This window comes from Alternaria arborescens (assembly GCF_004154835.1).
Source record: "Alternaria arborescens strain FERA 675 chromosome Unknown contig_8, whole genome shotgun sequence".
NCBI classification, from domain to species: domain Eukaryota; kingdom Fungi; phylum Ascomycota; class Dothideomycetes; order Pleosporales; family Pleosporaceae; genus Alternaria; species Alternaria arborescens.
Window position 1 is genome coordinate 1,184,464 of NW_021167863.1, and position 21,602 is coordinate 1,206,065.

Here is a 21,602-nt window from a genome sequence, read left to right on the forward strand (position 1 = left end):
GCAAATAGGTCAACGCTCAACACCCCGCCTTTGCGGCTTCTAGACGACACAACATGCCTCCACATAGACCAAGAAGAGCGGAAGAAGCGACCCCGACCCCCACACAAACCCAACGGCGCAGACGAGATGATACACCCGACGAAGACGAGGATGTCGACATGGACGAGGCAATGAACCAGGGCAGCGGCAGCGTTGACCAGCTGGCAAAAGGCTTGGTACGATATGCCCTGTCGTGCGAACGTTCACGGAAGCCTATCAAGCGCCAAGATATCAATGTAACGGGTGGGTGCATTGGAAACCACACATGACACGGGACTAATAGTGGCAGTACTCGGTTCAACATACACTCGACTATTCAAGGATGTCTTCGCACAAGCAAACAGTCAGCTCATGGACGTCTTCGGCATGCAGTTGGTCGAACTGCCCAGAGCGGAGAAGGTGACACTGCGACAGAAGCGCGGTATGCAACTCATCACTACTGTGCTGTCTCTGACCTGACATCTCTCAGCTGCCGCTGCCTCGGATTCCCAAAGCAAAAACACAAGTATTTGGGTTCTGCAAACTATCCTCCCCGACCAATACCGTATACCCGACATCATCGGCCCTTCGCGACCAATCGAAGAAGACATAAATCGAGAAGACTCGTACGTGGGACTATATACCATGGTCATCGCCCTTATCACAATCCATGGCGGTCTGATCCCAGAGGGCAAGCTAGATCGCGCCCTCAGACGTATGAATGCAGATCAGACGACGCCCATGGGGACCAAGGACAAGACGCTCGCGAACATGATCAAGGATGGGTATATTGTAAAGGTCAAAGACACCCAGAACGGGGGCGAAGAGACGATAGACTATATCGTTGGGCCCCGAGGCAAGATGGAAGTCGGGCGGGATGGTGTCGCGCAGCTTATACGGAAAATATTTGGGGACAGCGAGGATGGGGACGAGCTGGATAAGAAGATTGAGAGGACGCTGCAGGTGGCTGGTGCGAATGACGATGCTGCACCGTCGGTCGAGGCGGCCAACGTTGCATCGCAGGCGAATGGACGGAAACGTGGGCGGCCGAGAGGCGAAGGCGACGAGTAGGCTGGAGTCGCGCAGTCTGTTGGCGTTATAGAGAAGGAGACGACCTAAGATACCCTGTATAGTTGTACTGCATTATTCTTTGCCTCGAAACTCTGGCGATGCTAGTCGTGTTAGTGATGGTAGGTAGCTCCAAGCTCCCCTCGGAAGGATTCGAGGTTGCATCATCGGCCCAGCAAGCGCCAGAAATTGCCAACAACAAAGACACGACATCAGAGGAAGGAGAGGCTGTTGGTGCAGTGCATGTGCTTGGATGGGTAGTTCCTTCCCCATTTGTCAGCGTCACGAGGTATTGGGCAAGCGCGACCCGGTGTTGAGCAATGGCTGCATGCAATCAAGGCTCACTGGAGCTTCGCTGCCGCCCCTCAAGCGCTTCTGCGCGCCAAGCTGATTGAAACGGCTCTATTTTCCACACCAACCGCCTTTGCGCCATCTCTCTCCTCATTCTCTCGTTCTCTCGCTCTTTGCCCTCGCCGTACGCATCCCCACCTCCAGCGCCATACTCCAAATCTGCAATGACTGCTTGAGACAATGAGCAGCATCGACTCCCTCCTCAACCCCGACGCTGGCCTCCGCCGCCCGTCTGTCACCAGCCCGACCGCGACACCTGCCGACGACGCTGCCGATGCCCTGACAACACTGGCAACTTTGGGCAGCGGGCAGCAGTTCGTGCCCGCCCCGACGCGCGAGCTGCCCTCGCCAACTGCCTCATCCCACGCGCCGCGACGCACCAGCAGCTTCGGTTCCCACCACGCGCCTGTAGAGCCCTCGCCACCCCTCGAACTGCCCCAGGCTCGCTCGCCGACCCTGGACCACTATCACCATGGGTCAAATTCGCCAGAAGAGCAAAAGCGACGGCAATCGCTGCTGTCGAGAACATCGCCCGCCCCAGTGCTCGCGCCTATACAAAATTTGTCCACAGCCCTGCAAGAACAGACCCAAGACGAGAAGGCGTCAACACCTATCGGCGAAGATGTGTCGCAAATTGTACAACCGGATCATGGCGGTGAAAGAGACAGCACCCACCACCGCGAGCCTGCATTCGTGCGCGACGAACCAACAACTTCACAGATCCGCGAGCCTGAAGCGGCCAATAGCACACTACAGCCGGGTTCAAGTTCGCACAACGGCGACAAGCTGCCTTCACCGCAGCCTTTCATCAAGGACGAACCCTCTGGCACACCACGCGAACACACACCTGCAGTCACTGCTTCTCAATCCGAGCGACAAGGTTCTGTTACTGGCGAGAACATGGATGCCGATGCGCTCAAGGCACTTGAGATTGCCAAGCAGAGCGACCTTGGACTACGGAGACGGAACCAGAGCGTTGCAGAGCGGTCAGAACGCGTACAATCACCCGTGGACTCGAAACCAGCACCTGCCCCGACCAAAAAACGACCAGCGCCAGCATCAGCCCCTGCTATTAAAAAGAAGGGTACAGCAAAGACGTCAAAGCCCAGCAAGAAGCGTAAGGTGGAGACGGAAGATGGCGCAGCACGGTCAGTCACGCCTACCTCGAGGATACCAAAGTCGGCCAGCAGGGCTATGAAGAGGGGCTCGCATGCCGGCACACCCGCTCCTGGATCCTCACCCGCACCAGACCGATCCGACGATGAAGGCGATTCATCTGAAGACCACAACCTGTACTGCATCTGTAAAAAACCGGACAATCACAAGTGGATGATTGGGTGCGATGGCGGTTGCGACGACTGGTTCCATGGCGACTGCGTAAACATGAAACAAGCGGATGAGCAACTAGTCGACAAGTTTATATGTCCTCAGTGCGAGGAGAATGGCAGGGGCAACACAACATGGAAGCCAATGTGCAGGCGGGAAGGCTGTCGAAAGCCTGCCAGGGTAGGGAAGGACCGAGAAAGCAAGTACTGCTCTGACGATTGCGGAGTCCTCTTTATGCAAGAACAGCTTCAACGAACAGCAGGAGCAAAGGGCGCCAATGGAACAAAGGAAAAATCTAAGAAGAAAAAGAGAGTCGAGGAAGAAGAAGAACCAACCCCTCTTGGTGGCACCCTCCGAGCCAAAGACCTCAAAGCCCTTGTCGACGCCTCGCCAAACATCCAAGCCTTCAAGAACCTAGGCACCGGCGTTCTCACACCTCCACAAACCGCTTCGCCATCCCGCGCAACCTTCCCCGCCAACGGCGAAGACCTTTCCCTTACCGCTGGCGAGATCGAACGTTTGACCGCCCTTCATAAAGAGAAGACGCAACTCAAAGATCGGCTAGAGGTACTCAAAGACCGCGAGAAGTTTGTCAGCATGGCCAAGGAACAAGCTGTTCGCCTCGCCGACCGCGAGAAGATCAAGATGAAGGATTTCTGTGGTTACGACAGCAGATTATCATGGTCTGATGCTGAGTTTCTACTTTGGCGGAATAGCAAACACGGCCGCGCTGCCTTCCACCACTCCACCCTGAATCCCACCCCAGAACAGATTTCTTCGACGCCGACGCCTGCGGACGGCGCGGATGCAATGGACATTGATGGTGGCGTAGATGGAGAGGAGAAAGATACAGCCTGTGTGAAGAAGCGCTGCCAGAAGCATCCTCAGTGGCAGAAGCTTAACCTGCAAGATGCCAGATTTGAGGAATTGGAGGTTGTTGAGGCGATCAAGGAGTGTGAGAAGGATGAGCGATCCGTACGGGATCGTGCGAGAAGAAGAGGCGCAAAGGATGGTTTGGCGAAAGAACTCACTGGTGGCGAGGACGGGACCAAGGTGGAGAGGAATAGGGATGGATGGGTTGAGGTTGTTGGTTCGTGACTGACATGACCTCGATCGATTGTTCTTGTCAATGGATGGACGATATTGGAACGGAATGAAAAGCTTGGATAAGGCATATACCCCCATTCCTTTCGATGCGGTATCCGAATATTTGGGCGTTTTTTTTTGGAGGTTATGGGGAAAATTTAGCGACAACGCCTTGGGCGACTCATGGTTCTTCGCAACTCACAAACTTGGTTATACCATTCATATCGGATAGCGATTTCTCATAGCTAGTGTTAGTATGGTTTAATGACTAGGCTTATTCTTCAGACTGGGTTTTCTGGTGACAATGATCTTGTATCACCTGAGAGAGGCTACAACGGATTCCCGGGACTCGGAAGCTGTCAGATAGGGTGAGGTGGTGTTAGACGTATTGTTGTATCGCTATGTCGATCAGGTATAAAATCTCCCTCTGCTCTTTCCCTTCCCTTCCTTTTATCACGCACTCAAAATTCTGTCTTACTAAAACCATCCCTGAGATTAACCTATGGTGTTCTCCAAAAGCAAGACATCCTCAAACAATGACCTTCCCTGGCCTTCTTTCTGGCTGCTCAAAACAGACTTGCAGCATGTCATGTGTGGTGGCGGATCGCTATTCGGAATGCAGTAAAACCGATACCTATCACGATCATGGTCCCAGCAAATTACTCTCTCCAGCAGTCATATATAAACACTGTCTGTTCCGTCAACTACTGCTTTACTTCCCTATGCTTGGGAATCTGTTTCTCCGAATTTGCACATATCGAGTATATGGAGTTTTCGAAAAGCCATGTACGACAAGAAATGATCTTCGCTGCTTTGTTTTGCGTCCAAAAGAGAGAGAATCATATTATATGCGCGCGTGTAGTATAACGGTGCTCCTCCCTCTTCTTACTGGATACGATGATAACGCTACTCATTCTTTTTGCTCTCGACATGATCATTGGTATACCATAACCGACCAAAACGAGAGACAATAGTTTCAGCCCAGAGAAAACACCAGGGGGTTTGGTATCTACCTCCTGAGATACGAAAAAGAAGACAACATGAGAAAAGGCAGAGAAGAGCGAATTTAAAGTATTATCATACAGAAACGGTGCTCCGAAGGGAAATGTTCTAGTTGAGAAGCTATGGGTATAAGAACGATCTTTCGCCAACCAAGTTGCAAGCCTCTATCAACTCTGACTCTTCATTGTTCCAAAGAAAGAAAAAAAGCTACAACCGGTCCATGGGATGAGACTTCCTGTCTTCCTCTTGTTTACATGTTACACTACCCGTTCATGATCACTGGATTTTGTTTCCACCCCACTTCCAAATCTTTTCTACTCCAAAAGACAAATACATCAATACATGGAGACTGGAAATATCGACGCTTTCGATCATGCTGCAAACTGCCTGGTTTCCATCGGCTCGCAGTTAGATCTACCATTCGCCTACGGGACATTTAACGCTACACCAATGCCATTGCTCAGGTCTTTCCAAAAGATCCTCGTATTCGTTTCATGTGGACTGGAAAGAGTGATTGCCCAGACCAACGTGGTGGATCTGGCTGTTTGCCTTCTGCTAGTATAAATGATCACCTTCCGACAACCAAACTACTACTCCAATACCAACTTCGAAGTTTCTTCTTGTCTAGAAATAAAGGATAGGAAGATTACATGATGGAGGTTCAAAATACAAGCAGCAAGAAACATGTTGCGAGACGATTTGTCCTGTTCCCACTAGCATAAAGCGCTATGTTCGTCAGCCACCCATCAGCTTCTTATACCAATCTTCAAGTTTTCAGATTTCCATCACTCGAAGCATCGAATCCATGGGACTTCAAAGTAGTGATGAGTCAATGACATGCTAAACGGCTATTTCTCTGCTTGCATATATGTTACGCTCAACGTTTTGGATATTACTCACGAGTTGTGTTCTATATCTGTGACCCCTCTTCGGATCGCCTACAGATCTGCGTTCCATAGTCGAACTATCTGTCTTTCACCAAAATCGTATCTTGAAACTTTTGGAAAACTCATCTCAATCCATTCAACGCAAGTCAAAGAAATCGATCGCGACTAGAATGAAGCTAATCAACTGGTGTGTTTGTGTCAAAACCAATTGGCAGATAAAAGGACTGTGTGTCAGATGACATCTGGAAGTATGACTTTCAATCCAAAGCCCACAACCAGACATGTGTATCGAATTCCTGATCTGTTTGGACAGGTCCATTTTAGACGCAGTATAAAAACTTTATTCTGGTATCTAGAACCATTACTTCTACACCAACCTCCAAATCTCATTGTTCCGAAGAAAAATAGAACGCGAACGGCATGCACATGTAAAATATCAGCTTGGAGAAACAACGATGTGTGTCTGCCTGTGTCCATACTTTTAACAGTGATATGGCATGTGAATTCGGAATGAAATCTGAAATTGTAGCTTTTGAAGAAAAGACTGGGTACAAAAAGCACCGATTGCCGTAGTCATGGTCTTTATTTGTCGTCGTCAGCAGATTAGAGGGGAAGACACGTTAGAAACAAAATTAAGATACTGGCCTAGCGAGCGAATGCCTACAAGGGTATTGTGATACCGTTTTTAATGGAAGGCTGAACAGGAACACGCTGCCCATTCATGTCTGGTCGTAGCCCACGACTGAGCTCTGATCCAGTTTGGAGTCTCGAACACTGAGCCAGAGGTGCACACATAATATCATATTCAGAAATCTTTTGTTCTTCCTCTTGTTCTTGTGAAACCTTCTGTTATGACCAAAATGAAACACGAAGCGCTCACGAAAGACTGGAAAGCTCTGGGTTTACGTTTGGCGCCTGGTACGAAGAAGTGAAAGTGCTTCCAACCCATACCTCTGTCTGGCTTTCCTTCGTCCTGATTAACAGAATTGCGTCTTGGTGGCTAGCATGGTTATAACACCTTTTGAGTGCTCGTCTAAGGCCCAGAGCTAAGCTACAATTGACTTTGAATGTTCTCTCTCCAAAGCCATCATGCGCATATGAAGCTTTTCTTCGTAGACTCCTAGGTTCATACCTTCCATATCTGCAAAAGAATGCCGTTACGATAAAAATATCCTGCAATCACACCTGCAGAAGGAGGAAAGAATCTGGAAAGAAGATGTGCTTTCGAGTTTATAGTGAATGAAAGGCCGTGAATCTTTCCGCGGACATAACAATCGGGGGGTTATTCCCAAATGGTGGCGTAGGGAATTCCTGGAGCTGGAAATGAAGAGGAAGAAGAGTGGAGTTAGCGTCACACGTGGCCACGTTTTGGAGGCGCCTGTGACACTCGGCCTAGCGCAAAAGACGTCACATTAGGTTATGTCACCTCTCAGTCGCTTCTCTATCCGCCTTTTAAACTTTTACCTAAGATGCGACATTGCCCTGTCCTTCGATCGATGCACATCGAAGTCGCGACCTACACTGCGGTAGGATTACTCTGGGAATAAGCTGCTGAGCTAACTACTAGTCAAAGCGCATACAGCGTGTCGACTTCCCAAGACGTTTATAAAGTTTGAACTCGAATGACCCCCTGCCAACCCCCCAGTCAAGATGCCAGACTGATGTCTAGGCTCGACGATGCTTAGCCCACCAAGCGCGACACTAAACCGTTCCTCGGATCAGCGGGACCCGCAATGATCAACGCCACCATACTGTGTAGAGCAAGATCGACCAAGGTTGCCCACCGTCTCCTGCATATTGTCTCTCCGCTTCCACTACTTGCACCCTTAATGCATCTTCAACTCCTTCTCGAACCTGTCTGATGTCGCAACAGCATGTTCCGCGCTGCAAGGAGTGGGTACTTGCTTTTTTCGATAATCTCCGACCTCACATCTTACATATCTACGCATCTACCATCCATATCAGGTACCTCCACCGACGCCGAATACCCTTGTTCATTTGCCGTGCTTGAGAGCCGAGGCTCAATGCCGATCGACGACAAGGAGCAACAAATGGCGTCCTCATTCTGGCCATTCCGGCATGCTGTCGAACCGCAACGAGCAGGCAAGTATTCCGAACAGGGTAAGACAGAATGATGCGGACGAGGTTGCTGAGTCGTCAAGACATTGGCCCGCCGGGTGAGGCGCACCAAACATCTGCACCAGTGTAGTCACCATCCACAGCACGATCAGTTCGGCGTGTCTTGCTATTGGAGGTGTGAGGCTACGCCCCCACTTCATGGCTGTTTCGAGTAAAAGCCCGGGATGGAATGTTCCCAGTCGCGTTCAAGCAAGCCATGAGTATGACGATGTTTCGCAAGTTCTCGCCGCCACACCAACATCGGTATCCTGGAATCGTCGTACGATGCAAATAACCTCGACGTCATGCCGTTGAAAACACAGCAAGCTCCAGTCAAACCACCTATACCTTCCTTTTCCGTTGTTGGTCTCCAAATCGAAGGGAACCAAACGTTTATGTGGGTAAGACGGTGACAGTCGATTGGGCATGGCGTCGATCAAGAGACTACGGGACAGATGCCTACGACCATCTCTAGTGCTCCGAGCGCATGTATGTTCTACCCCTTCAGGTATAGAGAGATGCCTGGGGATCGGCCAGTGAAACGCGCTAAGAATATCTGCCGAGGTGACATGGCATATCGACAGTGCTTTTTCCTTACCCACACGGCATGGTAACAGATGTGAACTGGATATATAAGGGAGTCTGGATCCTCGTTGATATAATCACAACCTTGACAATACGGTAACTCAATACTGTCGCTCTACTTCTACTTCTATACACATCTTCTTCATTACCTTCAACATGCGTTTCTCAGCCATCGTTTCCGCCACTCTTTTCGCCTTGGCTTCCGCCGCTCCAGTAGAGGAAGTCAAGCGTGCCGCCTCCTCGTCTTGCCCCTCATACACTATCATTAACACCCGCGGTACTGGCGAGCTCCAAGGCGAATCTGCTGGTTTCCGTACAATCAACTCCCGCGTCCGCGCTGCTGTCTCCGGAGGCAAGACCTACAACACTGTTTACACTGCCGACTTCTCCCAAAACAGTGCCGCGGGTACACGAGACATTGTCAACAAGATCACTACCACACTGGCCTCTTCACCAAAGGAATGCTTCATCCTTGAGGGCTACTCTCAGGGTGCTCAGGCCACCGTGAACGCCATGTCTCAGTTGACGGGCGCCAAGTTCGATGCTGTAAAGGGTGTGTTCCTCATCGGTGACCCAGCACACAAGTCTGGATTGGCGTGCAATGTGGACAACAACGGTGGTACCACCACCAAGAACGTCAATGGACTTTCCGCAGCACTTGGAGGAGGCATTCCATCCAACTGGGTTGCCAAGACGCTCGATGTTTGCATCTTCGTATGTATCCTGTTGTTCATGTCATGTTACAAAATTACTAACGCATTTGTCAGGGTGACGGTGTATGCGACACTACACACGGTGCGGGTATCAATGCTCAGCATCTTCAGTACCCCAACGATGCCCCTACCCAGAAATTGGGTACTGACTACATTACCAAGGCCCTTGGTGCTTAGGGTGAATGTATTGGAATGAGATGAGTGTGCGTTTTATTTCGGTTATTGTTCCGTCTATGGGCTTACGGACACTCTTTCTAAATGTATGTATTTATTCGAATGACATAAGGTGCCAATACTCAGTTACTGAGAGACAAACGCTGGAATATGCGTGTGTGAACGTCGCGGATACTCGCCACTGCTGTCCGCGTTCTCGGTCCCCCAAGTCTAAATCTATCGGAAGCTGACGTGCGTGTGTCATTGAACCATTCACAGCCATCATAGTCATCCTCTAGAGGCCTTGCTCTTCATTAAGTTTGATACCCCTCTCGACCAACCCCTCAATCCATACGTTAAAGTCTTCCCTCATCTCCGCCGGCAACACATGACCCTGCCCCTTGATGAAATGCTTCTCAACCTCACCTTCCTGCCAGATATCCTCCTCTTCCTCGATACCCAACCAGTTCTCCTTTCCGGTCGGGCCCTCCCCCCTCTCCAATCCTCTCCAAAGCACAACACCCAACGGGAAAGTCAACATGCGATCCTTGGTGCCATGGATAACCATGATCCTGTTCTTGCCTACAGTCTTTGCAATTTGCTGCAGCTGCTCCGGGCTCTTGTGGTGCCACCCCGCGGCGATAGCTTGCAGCATGAATCCAGCCTTACCAAAGTACTCGGGATGTGATCGTTTCCAGATTTCGTTTGCAGCAAAACGATCACCGTTGGTAGGAAAGGCTTGAACAACAGGTTCGAGAGTGTCGGGCGCGTCGAGCCATTGCTGTGTGTAGAGGTTCTTCTTTACGCCTTCGATTTGGGCATCTAGAGATTTGGGGATGAAGAGATTGGCTCGGTTCCAGAGGTTTTCGATGAAGCCCTGGGAGGGTTAGCTAATCTACGAAAGTTTGCTAGGGTTGAGGCGTACATTTGTTCTGAATAGTTGTGCGGCTGTGGATACGAGCGAGAGTGTGCAAATCCGTTGTGGTATCAACATGGCCTAGATTATTATTAGCGCTCAGAGATTCTGCAAATTTCTAGCTGATCGGAATGGGTGTTTTTGCTGCAATCATCATGATCGGCATGCATAGACGATCATATGTGCGGCATTGACGAACAGGTGGGGGCGGGGTAAAGTTGAGCGGGGCGGAAGCTCAATGTACCGTTGAGATTACAGGATGATGCTGGGTATGAGAAATGTTTGAAGCTCTAGTCGACGACACTTGAGAGAATTTGTGTTCAAAGACGGAAGGTATAGCATCCGATCCGAAGACGACTACTCCACCAGTACTTTGTGCGGATGACGATGAAGAGATGAATGGACTCACTATTTCCTGGGCAATCATGCCACCCATGCTTATACCAATCACATGTAGTTCACGGTTACCGGTCCAGCCGACATGATCGAGAACTTCGACAATGTCCTGGGCCATGGCAGATGTAGAGTATCTTGATGTGGGCTTGTCGGAGTCACCAATACCTCGGTTGTCAGTTACTAACGACGAGTATTGGTCGCCTTTGGTGTGGCCAAAGTCCTTTGTCTGACGCTGCCATGCGTATTTCATGCCACCAAGGCCCATGACCCACTACATAGTGTCAGTTGTTGACTCTTGTTGTAACAAAGCACAAGCGCCACGTTGACGTGAATGTAGAGACGGAAGATGCCGAGAACGGTTAAGGGCTGAATGCAGAAAAGTACGTATTCGTTGCGTACTCGACAACTTGAGACACGATACATCGTAGTTGAGACGGTCAATGCAACTGAAACGAAACGGTGACAGGGTGCCGCTACCCGAAGATTGGTAGAAGACAACATTACAAATGCACCCTAGTCAAAGACAAGCTTTTCTTTGGTGCCTGATATGCAGCGCATCAAGTTGGAGAAGATATTAATACCGATAGTGGGGCGACTTACCACGAGGTGTCTGTCGCCATGGCCATGGATCTCGTAAGCGATGTTAAGGGGACCGCCTCTGTCCTTGGCTACAACGGCTTTGCCTTTCTTTTCTGGTTTTAGGTCCCAGATAGTATGGGGGTATTCTGGGTGATTTGAAAGTTCCTCAGCAGTCATTGGAGCCATGGCTGATGGTGAGTCTGTGTTTTTTTTGTAGGTCTCAAGGATTCTCAAACTAGGACGAGTCAGTACTGAGCATGTAACCGCCCGGTGGTAATGTCAGGAGGAGTGAAGATGCGACGATGCAACGGGTGTGGTGGCGCAGCAGGAGGGTAGGCAACGTTGACGGCTTCCTCGATGTGGCTACGGCTCGGCATGTGTCTTTTGGTAGCGGTGTGCCCATAGCGCATCCCGGCCCAACCGACAGGTACGCGACCGTTGTGTAAGCTGGAGATTTGGGGAAAAGCATGTAAGGAATGCTGACGTACTATTCTTGGGGGAGGCGCTTACGGCGTAGCGCGTGAGTTGTCAACGAGATGTAGAACTGAAGAGTCAAGGCTAAGAGTGTGCATCTGTGCTTTCAAAGTTCGCGCTGGCGACCGCGTGGGACAGAAGCAATATCACAACGTCATCTCTGCTATTCCGCTTTCAGCCTCAGGTGCGTGGCTCGTGTCTGACTAAGGCTGGACGCGCGAACTACGGACGACGCGGCGTTGCAGTCTGACAGCACTATATTGTAGTAGACGCGGATAAGGAAAGTTGCCTGGGCAGTATCTTTTTTCCTGTCGACGCCGTGCCCAGACAAGTAATAGTCGTCACGACAAGACGACGCCATACGACGCTCCCGCTTTGGGCCGGTCTTGGTCGTCTGCAACAAGCTTCTGCCTCACCCGCGCGCTGTCGGCCACGATTCGATAGTCGGCGAGTCTGCGACAGCCATCCTCAGGGCCCTGTAGATGTGATCCTCGGCAGCGTTTCATCTCCCTGAGCACTAGACGCTCCGCCAGACCCCTCCGCATAGCCCGAACCATACCCGCCCTCACAAAACAACGCGAACCCCCGGATATCCGCCAGGGCCCAATTGCCCTAGGACTTTGACGACTGACGACCTCGCGAGAGCGACACCTAATACGCCATGAATCCCGCCAACAACGGCTTCTACGGGGCCGGCCCGCCCATGATGAACCCTCCACCACCGCGTCTGTTCGGAAGCGGCAGCTACGACCCATCGCAGATGCCCCCGGGCAACATGTTCGCCCACGACGACATGCACGACGACAACGATGGCAGCGACCCCAAGCGGCGGCGCATTGCAAGGGTACACACTGCGGGCGGCGAGTAGCATAGTGCCATGCTGACAGATGCAGGCTTGCGACATGTGCCGGAAAAAGAAGATCAAGTGCGACGGCAAGATGCCGTCGTGCACACACTGCCAGAACTACAAGACGGAATGCATCTTCACTCAGGTCGAGAAGAAAAGGCAACCGCCCAAGGGGTATGCCTGATGACTCACCACGCGCACATGAAGCTGACCATGCATAGCGCCAAGTACATCGAAGGTCTCGAGAACCGACTTGCGCGCATGGAGTCCCTGATGCGCCTCTCCGGCGTCCTCCCCGAAGACGACGACGGCAGCACCGATCTGGCCACACTGGAGAGACGACTCGAAGCAAGAGCTGGGCGATCGGCCACACCCAGGGCCAGCATCGGTGAACGACGAGAATCAATGGCACCCCCGACCGGCCAATCCACTGCCAACGGCACACCAGCACAACCAGCTCTCCCCAGTCCGAGGAGCGGTACCGCCTCACCAGAGCCAGAGGAGCACACCGAAAACCCCAAAGACAAGGAAGAGGATGCGCTCGCCGAGATGATGTGCTCTTTGGTGACGAACAACTGCGGAGAGACAAGATATATCGGTACGCTTCCCGTACTTGTTGTTTTTAAGCGCTAACCTTTCCAGGCTCATCGTCTGGTTTCTCCATCTTCTCGCCCAAGGGCATACAATGGGTGAATGAAAAGACCGGGGACAACTCTTTCCGCGACATGATCTCTACAGCCGCCGTCGAGGACAACAAGTGGATCCAATGGCGACCCGACGTGTTCCAGGACATCTTCAAGCGCAGAGTCTACAAACAATTGCCTCCCAAGCACGAGGCCTTGTCACTACTCAAGGACTACTTCGAAAACTTCAACTGCATGTTTCCGCTGTTCCACGAACCAACTTTCATGCATCTCGTAGACAAGCACTACTCGAAAGACCCCTATGAAGGATCCGGGTGGTGGGCCAGTTTGAACGTCGCCCTGGCTTTCGCACACCGACTGCGCGTCATGAGCAACCTGGTTCCAGCAGAAGAAGACGAAAAGGCGTGGCAATACCTGAAGAATGCCATGAGTGTCATGGTAGAGCTTACCATGCGCAATACGGATCTCCTCAGTGTTCAGGCTTTGCTAGGAATAGTACGTATCAGAGACAAGAGATTCGCCTTCCCCCAACTAACATCTTCCAGGGTCTCTTCCTTCTAGGAACGCCGAACCCCCAACCTACCTACTTTTTCGTTGCCACAGCCATGCGGCTTGCACACAGCATTGGTCTCCATAAGAAAGGTGCCAACTTTAGCCTCAACTCCGCCGAGGTCGAGCAACGAAGACGTGTCTTCTGGATAGCCTACATGTTAGACAAAGAGTAAGTCTTTCTAGCCCTCTTAAGCTTACCTATATACTAACACCATCAAGCATCTGCTTGCGGTCCGGCAGACCACCTGTACAGGACGACGACGACATGAATGTCGAATTACCTAGCGATACTCCACCAGACAACATCGGCAACATTCCGCTGGCTGACGGAAAGGGCACTATGAACCTATTCCGTCTCATGTGCACCTTCTCCGTGATTCAAAGCAAAGTTTACAAGGGTCTCTATTCCGTAAAGGCATCTAAACAGACCGACGGCGAACTGCTAAATACTATTGGCGAACTGGATAAAGAGCTGGAAGCATGGAAGGACGACATACCACTAGAGTTCCGGCCAGAGCATGACATCAAGGCATCACATACCCCGCTCATCCTCCAAGTCGCAGTACTGCATCTTGGCTATTACAACTGTTTAACCACCATCCACCGCATGAGTGTACATCACGGATACTGGACTAGTCGATTATCCAACTTTGCGATACAAGGCCTAAATGCTCGACCTCTCAACCCGAGAGTCTTCATGTCCGCCCAACTGTGTGTTCAGGCCGCCCGAGCTTCGATACATCTCCTAAAGTACATACCGAAAGGCGATTTATCTTGTGTCTGGCTAGTGATTTACTTCCCAGTCACTGCATTGGTTACGCTCTTTGCCAACATCTTACAAAACCCACAGGATACGCGATCACGATCGGATCTCAAGCTTATGAAGCTGGTCGTCAACTTCCTGAACATGCTCAATGACGATCAGGGAAGCGGCAGTGTCAAGCGAATGTGCACAGTGTGTGCTGAATTCGAGCGCATCGCTACTATTGTGCTAGAAAAAGCCGATCGCGAACACGCGTCGCGACGGAAGAGGAAGCAAGGCGACAGCGAGCAAGACGCACAAATCGAAGCAACAGCGGCCGAGCTGCTCTCGACGGGTCGCAACGCACACTCGTCACCTCAGCAGGCCACTACTCCACAGAACAATAACCAATCAGAAGGCATGATCTTCAATCCAGACTTCCAGGGGTTCAACGAGGTAAGCTCTACCACTGTCATGCTGAGGTCACTGCTAACATGCGCAGCCATTCCCCTTCTCACCAAATTTCACACACGACTCCTTACAGCCCAATATCCAGATGAGCCAATATGGTTCACCAGGTATCACCGCCCAGATGCTCCAACAATCACAAAGCTTACCAATGACAACTGGTGGTGATGTGAACGGCATCAGCTCCAACATCAACGCCATGGCGGGCATGGGCCAGTTCGACCAGACCTTCAACAACGTTCCACAAGATCTCTGGAAAATGCCAATGACACTTGAGTGGGACTGGGCAGACATGACTGGTGGATTCTCGGGATACGAGGACGGGATCAGTATGAATGGTGTTCTTCCAGACTTTTCGAATCAATCTGGCCATGGAACGAGTGAGTTCAATCAGGGCGCTATGAACGGCGGCCGGTGATAGGCCTTTGGCAACTAAGATTGGCGTTGCACAACATTGACCATTACGTCTCCCACCTTCCACACCGTCTGGACACGTTCTCGCGAGACGCGGCCGATACCATGATCCGACTCCCCTCCAGCACAACTTGGGTGCTTCGCTATATACCATTGTTATCATCCGAAATCTCTTGTCGTTCTTGGCGCTTACGACCTCATGGCTTTGTAAAGTAGTGTTTTATCCTGATAGACACATTGTAATAATACAGTTGTGCTCATTAGTTAAGCTTTATCGTGGCGCATGCACACCAACTAAGTTCTGGTAGCCCGTCTGCAAGACTGATCGTAAGCTGAAACTAAGACCGCGCTACGGCCCATGGTCCGGAGATCCTCGCTGTACGCTTTCGTAGCTATGATGCACACCCGCAGGTTGCTTTTACATCCAAATCCTTGCAAACATTTCTTTTTACAGTCCCTGGACTGATCGTGTAGCTCGACTCAACACACACTCTCTCTCCCGGCAAGCTTTGCGATTTTGGTTTGAGATCTAGAACCAACCCAAGTTTCAGCCACAATGGTCAACATCACAGCCCTACTCTCATCGCTCATAACAGCGAACCACATCCTCTCCTACCACAACGTCCTCGATCCCTTTGGCCATGTCAGCGTTCGTAATCCAAACACCAATACAACATTCTTCATCGCGCTGCAGATCGGTCCAGCAACAGTGTCCAGTCCCGCCGACATAGGCGAATACCTCATCTCGGATGGCACACCGGTCAACGGCACAGTCGGCGGCTATGCAGAACGCTACATCCATAGCGAGATTTTGAAACGTTATCCGGATGTCAACGCAGTTGTGCACAGTCACTCCGAGGATGTCCTTCCATACACTGTTATCGATACATCATTTGAGCCAGTGTACCATATGGCCGGCTTTCTTGGTGAGAGCGTGCCGAACTTCGACATTGAAACAGTGTACGAAGAGGGGGACCCGAGAGATATGTTGGTAAACAGTCCGCGGCTAGGCGCCGCTTTAGCAGAGAACTTCGGTGTTAACGAAACGAGGCCCACATCTCCTTTGCATACAACGGTCCTGCAGCGGGGACATGGCTTCGTTACAACAGCGGAAAGCGTGGAACAGGTCACTGATTTCGCGTATTATGCAGCGAGTAATGCTAGGGTGCAGACGAAAGCATTGTTGTTGGCGAATGTGGGGAGAGGTGGTGGCGGAGTTGAAGGGGTCAAGTATTTGAGTGGCCAGGAGAGGAAGGCGACGAATGAGATGAACCGGTGGATTGTGTTCAAGCCTTGGGCGCAGTGGGTGAGGGAGGTGGAACGGAGTGGGATGTTTGTGAATGAGCTGGGGACGCCGCCTATGCCGGATCGGTAGGTGGGAGATAAGGAGCTTGGTGACGGGCGGGTTATATGTTTTCCTTTGAGTTGGAAGTAGTGGTGTGCAGTTTTCACTTCCACGTATATTGATGTCTTTCATGTTTCTGTCGGAACAGTAGAGCAACGTTCCCTCTAGATGGCCTTCAGGCTAACCCATGAGCATAGAGAAACTATTCTCGTCGCCCTCTTTGCCGCTGCTTGAGATAGACAGGTGTGGTAACAGGGTGATTGGGATATGAGCTGGCTCTGAGATCTGGAAAATTATTGTTCTCGCTTCCAAATATCGAGTGTCATTCCTTCGTACCTACATAGTGGTTACCGTCCACAAATCATGAAGCCGTTGAAGACGGACCTCAATCTTAGCTGGAAATCACTACATATTCGTGCAAGCATTACAAATCTTCGGCCAATAGTCGGCAGTTTCTACCTGGCTACTTGAAGAAGTCAGTATAAGAGCAGTACGAATAGTGAATGCTGCAACCGCTAGCAATGTATCACGTGTATGACGCCATCTGCCAAGCCCCTTCCGTTCTCGGGAGCGGAGGAAAGCGACAACGTCCTCCCCAGTCCACCCTCTTGATTGCCGTTCGTCTCCACTCACGTCACGTCGAAGTTATACCACAAAAGGAAGCTCATTGAAGTACCAAGACTCTAGCACCCTGATAGACATCAACATGCCTGCGAAGGATGTAGGTATCCGGCTCAACCATTACGACCGATAACGTGCTTGGGTATACATATCACGACTATCATGACAGGGATCCGGAGTAGAGGTATATACAAACGTCGCTTGGGCCTCTGCTAGTGATGCATTTCGCAGCTCTTCTTGAACATCCTGCCAGGCTTATAGCCTCCACAACAGATTCCGTCGACTAAGAACGCATCGTTCGCCATGCGAATCTCATCCCAATCTACATTGGGTTTACTTGCAGTTCAAGCAACGACAGTTATTGCAGACCGATATGCCAGCAACATAAGACCCGTTGTGATTGATTCACCACAGGTGGCAGCCAACTTTCCCAACGTCGAAGGCATTCAGCTACTATCGCCAGCTTTCGTGAACCCAAGCAACGTACCAGCTACGTTCGCAAACGGCACTTCCGGACCAACTCCACAGCAAGACTTGGGTATGTTGTTGTACGTCAAAAGCCACAGACTTGCTGACGTTCTGCAGAGAGCTTTGTGAAGGGCATTGCCCAGCGTAACGGCTGGATCACCTACAAGAGCGGACTAGAATCCGAGGAGGGCCGCAGAATACCGTATGTTACACTGACGAGTGGCAAGAACAGCACCAACAAGCTACGTATCTGGATCCAAGGGGGCCAGCACGGAAACGAGCCAGCAGGCGATGAAGGTGTGCTAGCACTATTAGGGAGACTCGCTCAGGACTCACAATGGAGCGCGAAAGTCCTCGAAAAAGTTGATCTTGTGATTCTTCCACGCTATAATGTCGATGGCGTGGAATACCTGCAGCGACAGCTGGCCTCCAACTACGACCCTAATCGTGATCACGCTGTGCTCGAGAGAGAGCAGACGCGAGCTATTAGAAAGCTACAATCCGAATTTGACCCTCACGTCTTCATAGACGACCACGAATACACAGGTGGCGACCCGGTAGCTCAGAAATACATCCGCGCACAAGATCTCCTAGTCTCGGCCAACAAGAACCAGAACGTTCATCCTGATATTCGAGCGTTGAACCAGGAGTTTGTAGACGACATCTTCTCAGTTGCTGAAAGCCACGACCTCCGAATATTCCCATACTTTACGACCAGCGTAGCCAATGGAACGATCACTATCGAAGAGCCTAATGCGACTCCAGCGGCAAACCACAAAGGTGCTGGCAACTATCAGGCCCTTACATTCCTGGTGGAGACGCGTGGTATTGCTATTGCTGATCAGCATTTCCAGCGACGTGTAGCTTCCCACCTCATCGTCCTAGAGACCATCCTTAACAAAGCGGTTGATGAATACGATAGCGTGTATAGCAAAGTTGAGGCAGGACGTAAAGCCTTTATCGAGAGTAAAGATGACATTGTTGTTGCGTACGAACAACGTGTCACAAACAAGATAGTTCCCTTCATCGACGCGACGAACGGTTCCCTCGTCAACGTGCCCGTCCGCTCCAGAAACAGTGATCCCTACCTTGTCACTCTGTCCCGACCTCGGCCAAAAGCCTATGTCTTCTCGCGCGCATGGACAGATGTAGCGGAACGTCTCCGCATACTCGGCGTTACCGTCGATATCCTCCAAGAAGAGTTCACCGGCAGTGTTGAAGCGCTGGTGGTAACGTCGGCTGAGCTGGCTGGAACAAAGTTCGAGGGCATCGCGGGTACTACAGTGACGACTAATGCGACACAGCGGGAGGTTACGATACCCGCTGGAGGTTACTGGGTTGACACTAAGCAGAAGAATGCTGGGTATGCTTTTGCGCTGCTAGAACCAGAGGCAGAGGCTAGTCAAGCATATTATAACAAGATTCCGCTGGAGGTGGGAGATGAGTATCCTGTATTTAGAGTTATCTAGGGATATCCGAATGCTGTGATGGAACAATTGCTCCATCTACGTACTAAGACGTGCTTTGAGTGCCCTTCTCCGCCTGACGCAAACCCATCTTCACCATCGGACTCTGCATCAACGTATCCCAGTCGTGGATGAACAGTGTTTGTTTGAGAGAGATGTTCATCTCTAATACGCCCCGCTCCAGGACTTCAGCATCATAATCATCAACAGCTTGTTTGAGATCCTGTCCCTGCTCAGGAGAGCCATGAACTTTACGCATAGCGGCGACGAAATTAGCAGCATCTTGCAACGCGTTGTTGAGACCTTGTCCTCTATGCGGCGTCATAGGATGCGCGGCATCACCACACAGTGTCATCCTTCCACCCTTGTTGTCCCATTTGGCAGCCTTCTCCCAGAACGTGCCTTTGTCAAGTGGAAGCACGGTAGCAGGGTCAACAGCTCGGCCAGCAGATCGCCAAGGCTCCGCATACTCTTCTGTGCGCCTCTTGAAGAGCGACATGCGTCCTTCAAGGGTGGACAGATCCACATCAGCGGGCACACTAGAGTCCAGCCACGACTGCAGGACCTGGAATGTCCATGTTGCAGGGTCGGAGGGGTCAGGCACGTCTTGTATGGATAGCCAGAACATGGTGCCGTGACTTGGATGTATGCTTGTAATGAAGAGGGGATTCATGTCTCGTATGCGCTTAGCGAGGTCGGCATCGAATTTGTAGGGGAAGTTGAACATGCTGACAGATGCATTGGTGAGTTTTGCTGCTTCTGTGCCGACAATGGCTTCGCGAACTCGCGACTTTGCGCCATCGCAGCCTACCAGCACATGGCCAGTGGCTGTGCTGCCGTCTTCGAATGTCACCCTTACCTTGTCATCGTCACCGACCACTGCACTGGCGAACTTCTTCCCGTATTGTACATCTAAGCCCTCGCTGAACAAGTTACGCATCTTCCTACGACTGACGCGACAAGGCTTGTCCGCTGCGATTTCGAATATGCGCTCGCCCGTCTCACCGTTGAATACCGATAAGCCTGTGGCGGAGGCTTGATCCTGGGTCGGGTCGGCGAAGGCTTCGTGGATGCGGTTTGCGAGTTCAATTGGCAGGCATGAAGCGATGTGGGAGCTCCCCCAGTGTAGTGTCATACCCCATTCTCGCGGGCGTGTCTGGTACGTCGTCGAGGTCTCGGATTCGAAGATCGAGAAAGATATGTTTGCCTGAGTGGTGGTGGTGGTATTAGTGATGTGGGCGTTGGATGGTTTTGCGACTGAATCGTATACCTTCTTTAAACCCTGTGCGATGAGCAATCCGCTTGTTCCAGCTCCTACGATCAGGATGTGGAAGTCCTTGTTTCCGTTTGTAGCCATTGCTTAAGTCGGCACCTTGGTAGGAGATTGGGTGCTTTCAGATAGGAAACCAAGCTGGCATCATCGTTGGAGGGAGAGACGGCATGGCCGTGCCCGCGGGAGGCCCATCAGTCTGCATTTTACCCGTCCCGCATCTTGACTATCTTCAAGAAGATGGATATGGCTAGGAGCGCTGGGATGTTCGGCATGCGGGATGTAATGGGTATCTTGTCCGTGCGCCAGGCCTAGCGCGTTTTCACCACGCGCCTGCGGTATCGTGATTACGCTAGTCTGTCTTCACTCGAACCACATCTCTTCCTGTCGGTTGCTTGCCATACCAACGCGCTCACATCGACACCCAGACGCGCGTTGTCATGACCCTTGCTGGTTGAGTATTGCTTGGAGCACAGCCTCGCACCGTGTAGCGTTACTACTGAGACCAGAGTACGCGTGCACCGATGCGTAGAGGCCGCATATCACTCAGCCTCGTGGCTCTACTCATAGATTGATGTAGCCATACGATACATGCAGATGTACTCACATCCAGATTATTAGGCGAGTCTCAGAAAATCATTTTTCTAAATAGGCAGGGAACGTCTAGAATGCTGTCCCAGTTTGTTTTCGACAAAGTAAGGCTGACTTGTACCCGCTTCAAGAAGTAAGCAGCAATGCTTGACGGGCTATAGTGATATTGGCGAGTGCTATGAGCGAATCGGAAGCTATAGAGTCCTCACATCATCGTTCTAGCCAATGACTAGGCCAAGCAACGCCGCAGGATGCAGGATCAAAGTGCATTCGTGGCTGTCAGACTGCCACGCATCGCCACACACCAGTTACTCGGCTCACCGGTGACGCAACAAGGCAGGCTTTGTGGCCTTGGTCATACCCATATCGACGGTAACCTTCCCTCCCCCCCCCCCCCCCCCCCCCACCCCCCCCCCCCCCTCACCCCCTCGCCACCGCCCCCCTCTGCCCTACTTCACCCTCCACACTACGTCCAGATCCCCCACACCTAATCATACTCCTC

At 51.3% G+C, this 21,602-nt stretch overlaps 8 protein-coding genes across 8 annotated transcripts; 6 read left to right on the top strand and 2 right to left on the bottom strand.

Moving 5' to 3' along the window:
• Positions 1-53: 53 nt before the first annotated feature.
• Positions 54-1,089, top strand: AA0111_g4661 (hypothetical protein; the record flags this gene model as incomplete). Its single annotated transcript, XM_028650688.1, has 3 exons — positions 54-282; positions 329-460; positions 509-1,089. The coding sequence occupies 3 exons, from the start codon at positions 54-56 to the stop codon at positions 1,087-1,089; spliced, it is 942 nt and encodes a 313-aa protein (XP_028507783.1).
• A 528-nt stretch (positions 1,090-1,617) lies between these two features.
• AA0111_g4662 (hypothetical protein) lies at positions 1,618-3,861 on the top strand (the record flags this gene model as incomplete). Its single annotated transcript, XM_028650689.1, has 1 exon — positions 1,618-3,861. One exon carries the CDS (start codon positions 1,618-1,620, stop codon positions 3,859-3,861), a length of 2,244 nt encoding a protein of 747 aa, XP_028507780.1.
• A 4,736-nt stretch (positions 3,862-8,597) lies between these two features.
• Positions 8,598-9,331, top strand: AA0111_g4663 (hypothetical protein; the record flags this gene model as incomplete). Its single annotated transcript, XM_028650690.1, has 2 exons — positions 8,598-9,155; positions 9,209-9,331. 2 exons carry the CDS (start codon positions 8,598-8,600, stop codon positions 9,329-9,331), a joined length of 681 nt encoding a protein of 226 aa, XP_028507781.1.
• Positions 9,332-9,602: 271 nt separating this feature from the next.
• On the bottom strand, positions 9,603-11,384 carry AA0111_g4664 (hypothetical protein; the record flags this gene model as incomplete). Its single annotated transcript, XM_028650691.1, has 4 exons — positions 9,603-10,184; positions 10,233-10,304; positions 10,633-10,890; positions 11,220-11,384. 4 exons carry the CDS (start codon positions 11,382-11,384, stop codon positions 9,603-9,605), a joined length of 1,077 nt encoding a protein of 358 aa, XP_028507778.1.
• Positions 11,385-12,333: 949 nt separating this feature from the next.
• AA0111_g4665 (hypothetical protein) lies at positions 12,334-15,343 on the top strand (the record flags this gene model as incomplete). Its single annotated transcript, XM_028650692.1, has 7 exons — positions 12,334-12,516; positions 12,566-12,693; positions 12,741-13,117; positions 13,162-13,658; positions 13,709-13,884; positions 13,935-14,913; positions 14,960-15,343. The coding sequence occupies 7 exons, from the start codon at positions 12,334-12,336 to the stop codon at positions 15,341-15,343; spliced, it is 2,724 nt and encodes a 907-aa protein (XP_028507779.1).
• Positions 15,344-15,895: 552 nt separating this feature from the next.
• Positions 15,896-16,714, top strand: AA0111_g4666 (hypothetical protein; the record flags this gene model as incomplete). The annotated part of the gene is made up of 1 exon (XM_028650693.1): positions 15,896-16,714. The coding sequence occupies one exon, from the start codon at positions 15,896-15,898 to the stop codon at positions 16,712-16,714; it is 819 nt and encodes a 272-aa protein (XP_028507776.1).
• Positions 16,715-17,608: 894 nt separating this feature from the next.
• AA0111_g4667 (Carboxypeptidase 2) lies at positions 17,609-19,242 on the top strand (the record flags this gene model as incomplete). The annotated part of the gene is made up of 2 exons (XM_028650694.1): positions 17,609-17,843; positions 17,891-19,242. The coding sequence occupies 2 exons, from the start codon at positions 17,609-17,611 to the stop codon at positions 19,240-19,242; spliced, it is 1,587 nt and encodes a 528-aa protein (XP_028507777.1).
• Positions 19,243-19,285: 43 nt separating this feature from the next.
• AA0111_g4668 (hypothetical protein) lies at positions 19,286-20,596 on the bottom strand (the record flags this gene model as incomplete). Its single annotated transcript, XM_028650695.1, has 1 exon — positions 19,286-20,596. One exon carries the CDS (start codon positions 20,594-20,596, stop codon positions 19,286-19,288), a length of 1,311 nt encoding a protein of 436 aa, XP_028507775.1.
• Between the last annotated feature and the right edge of the window lie 1,006 nt (positions 20,597-21,602).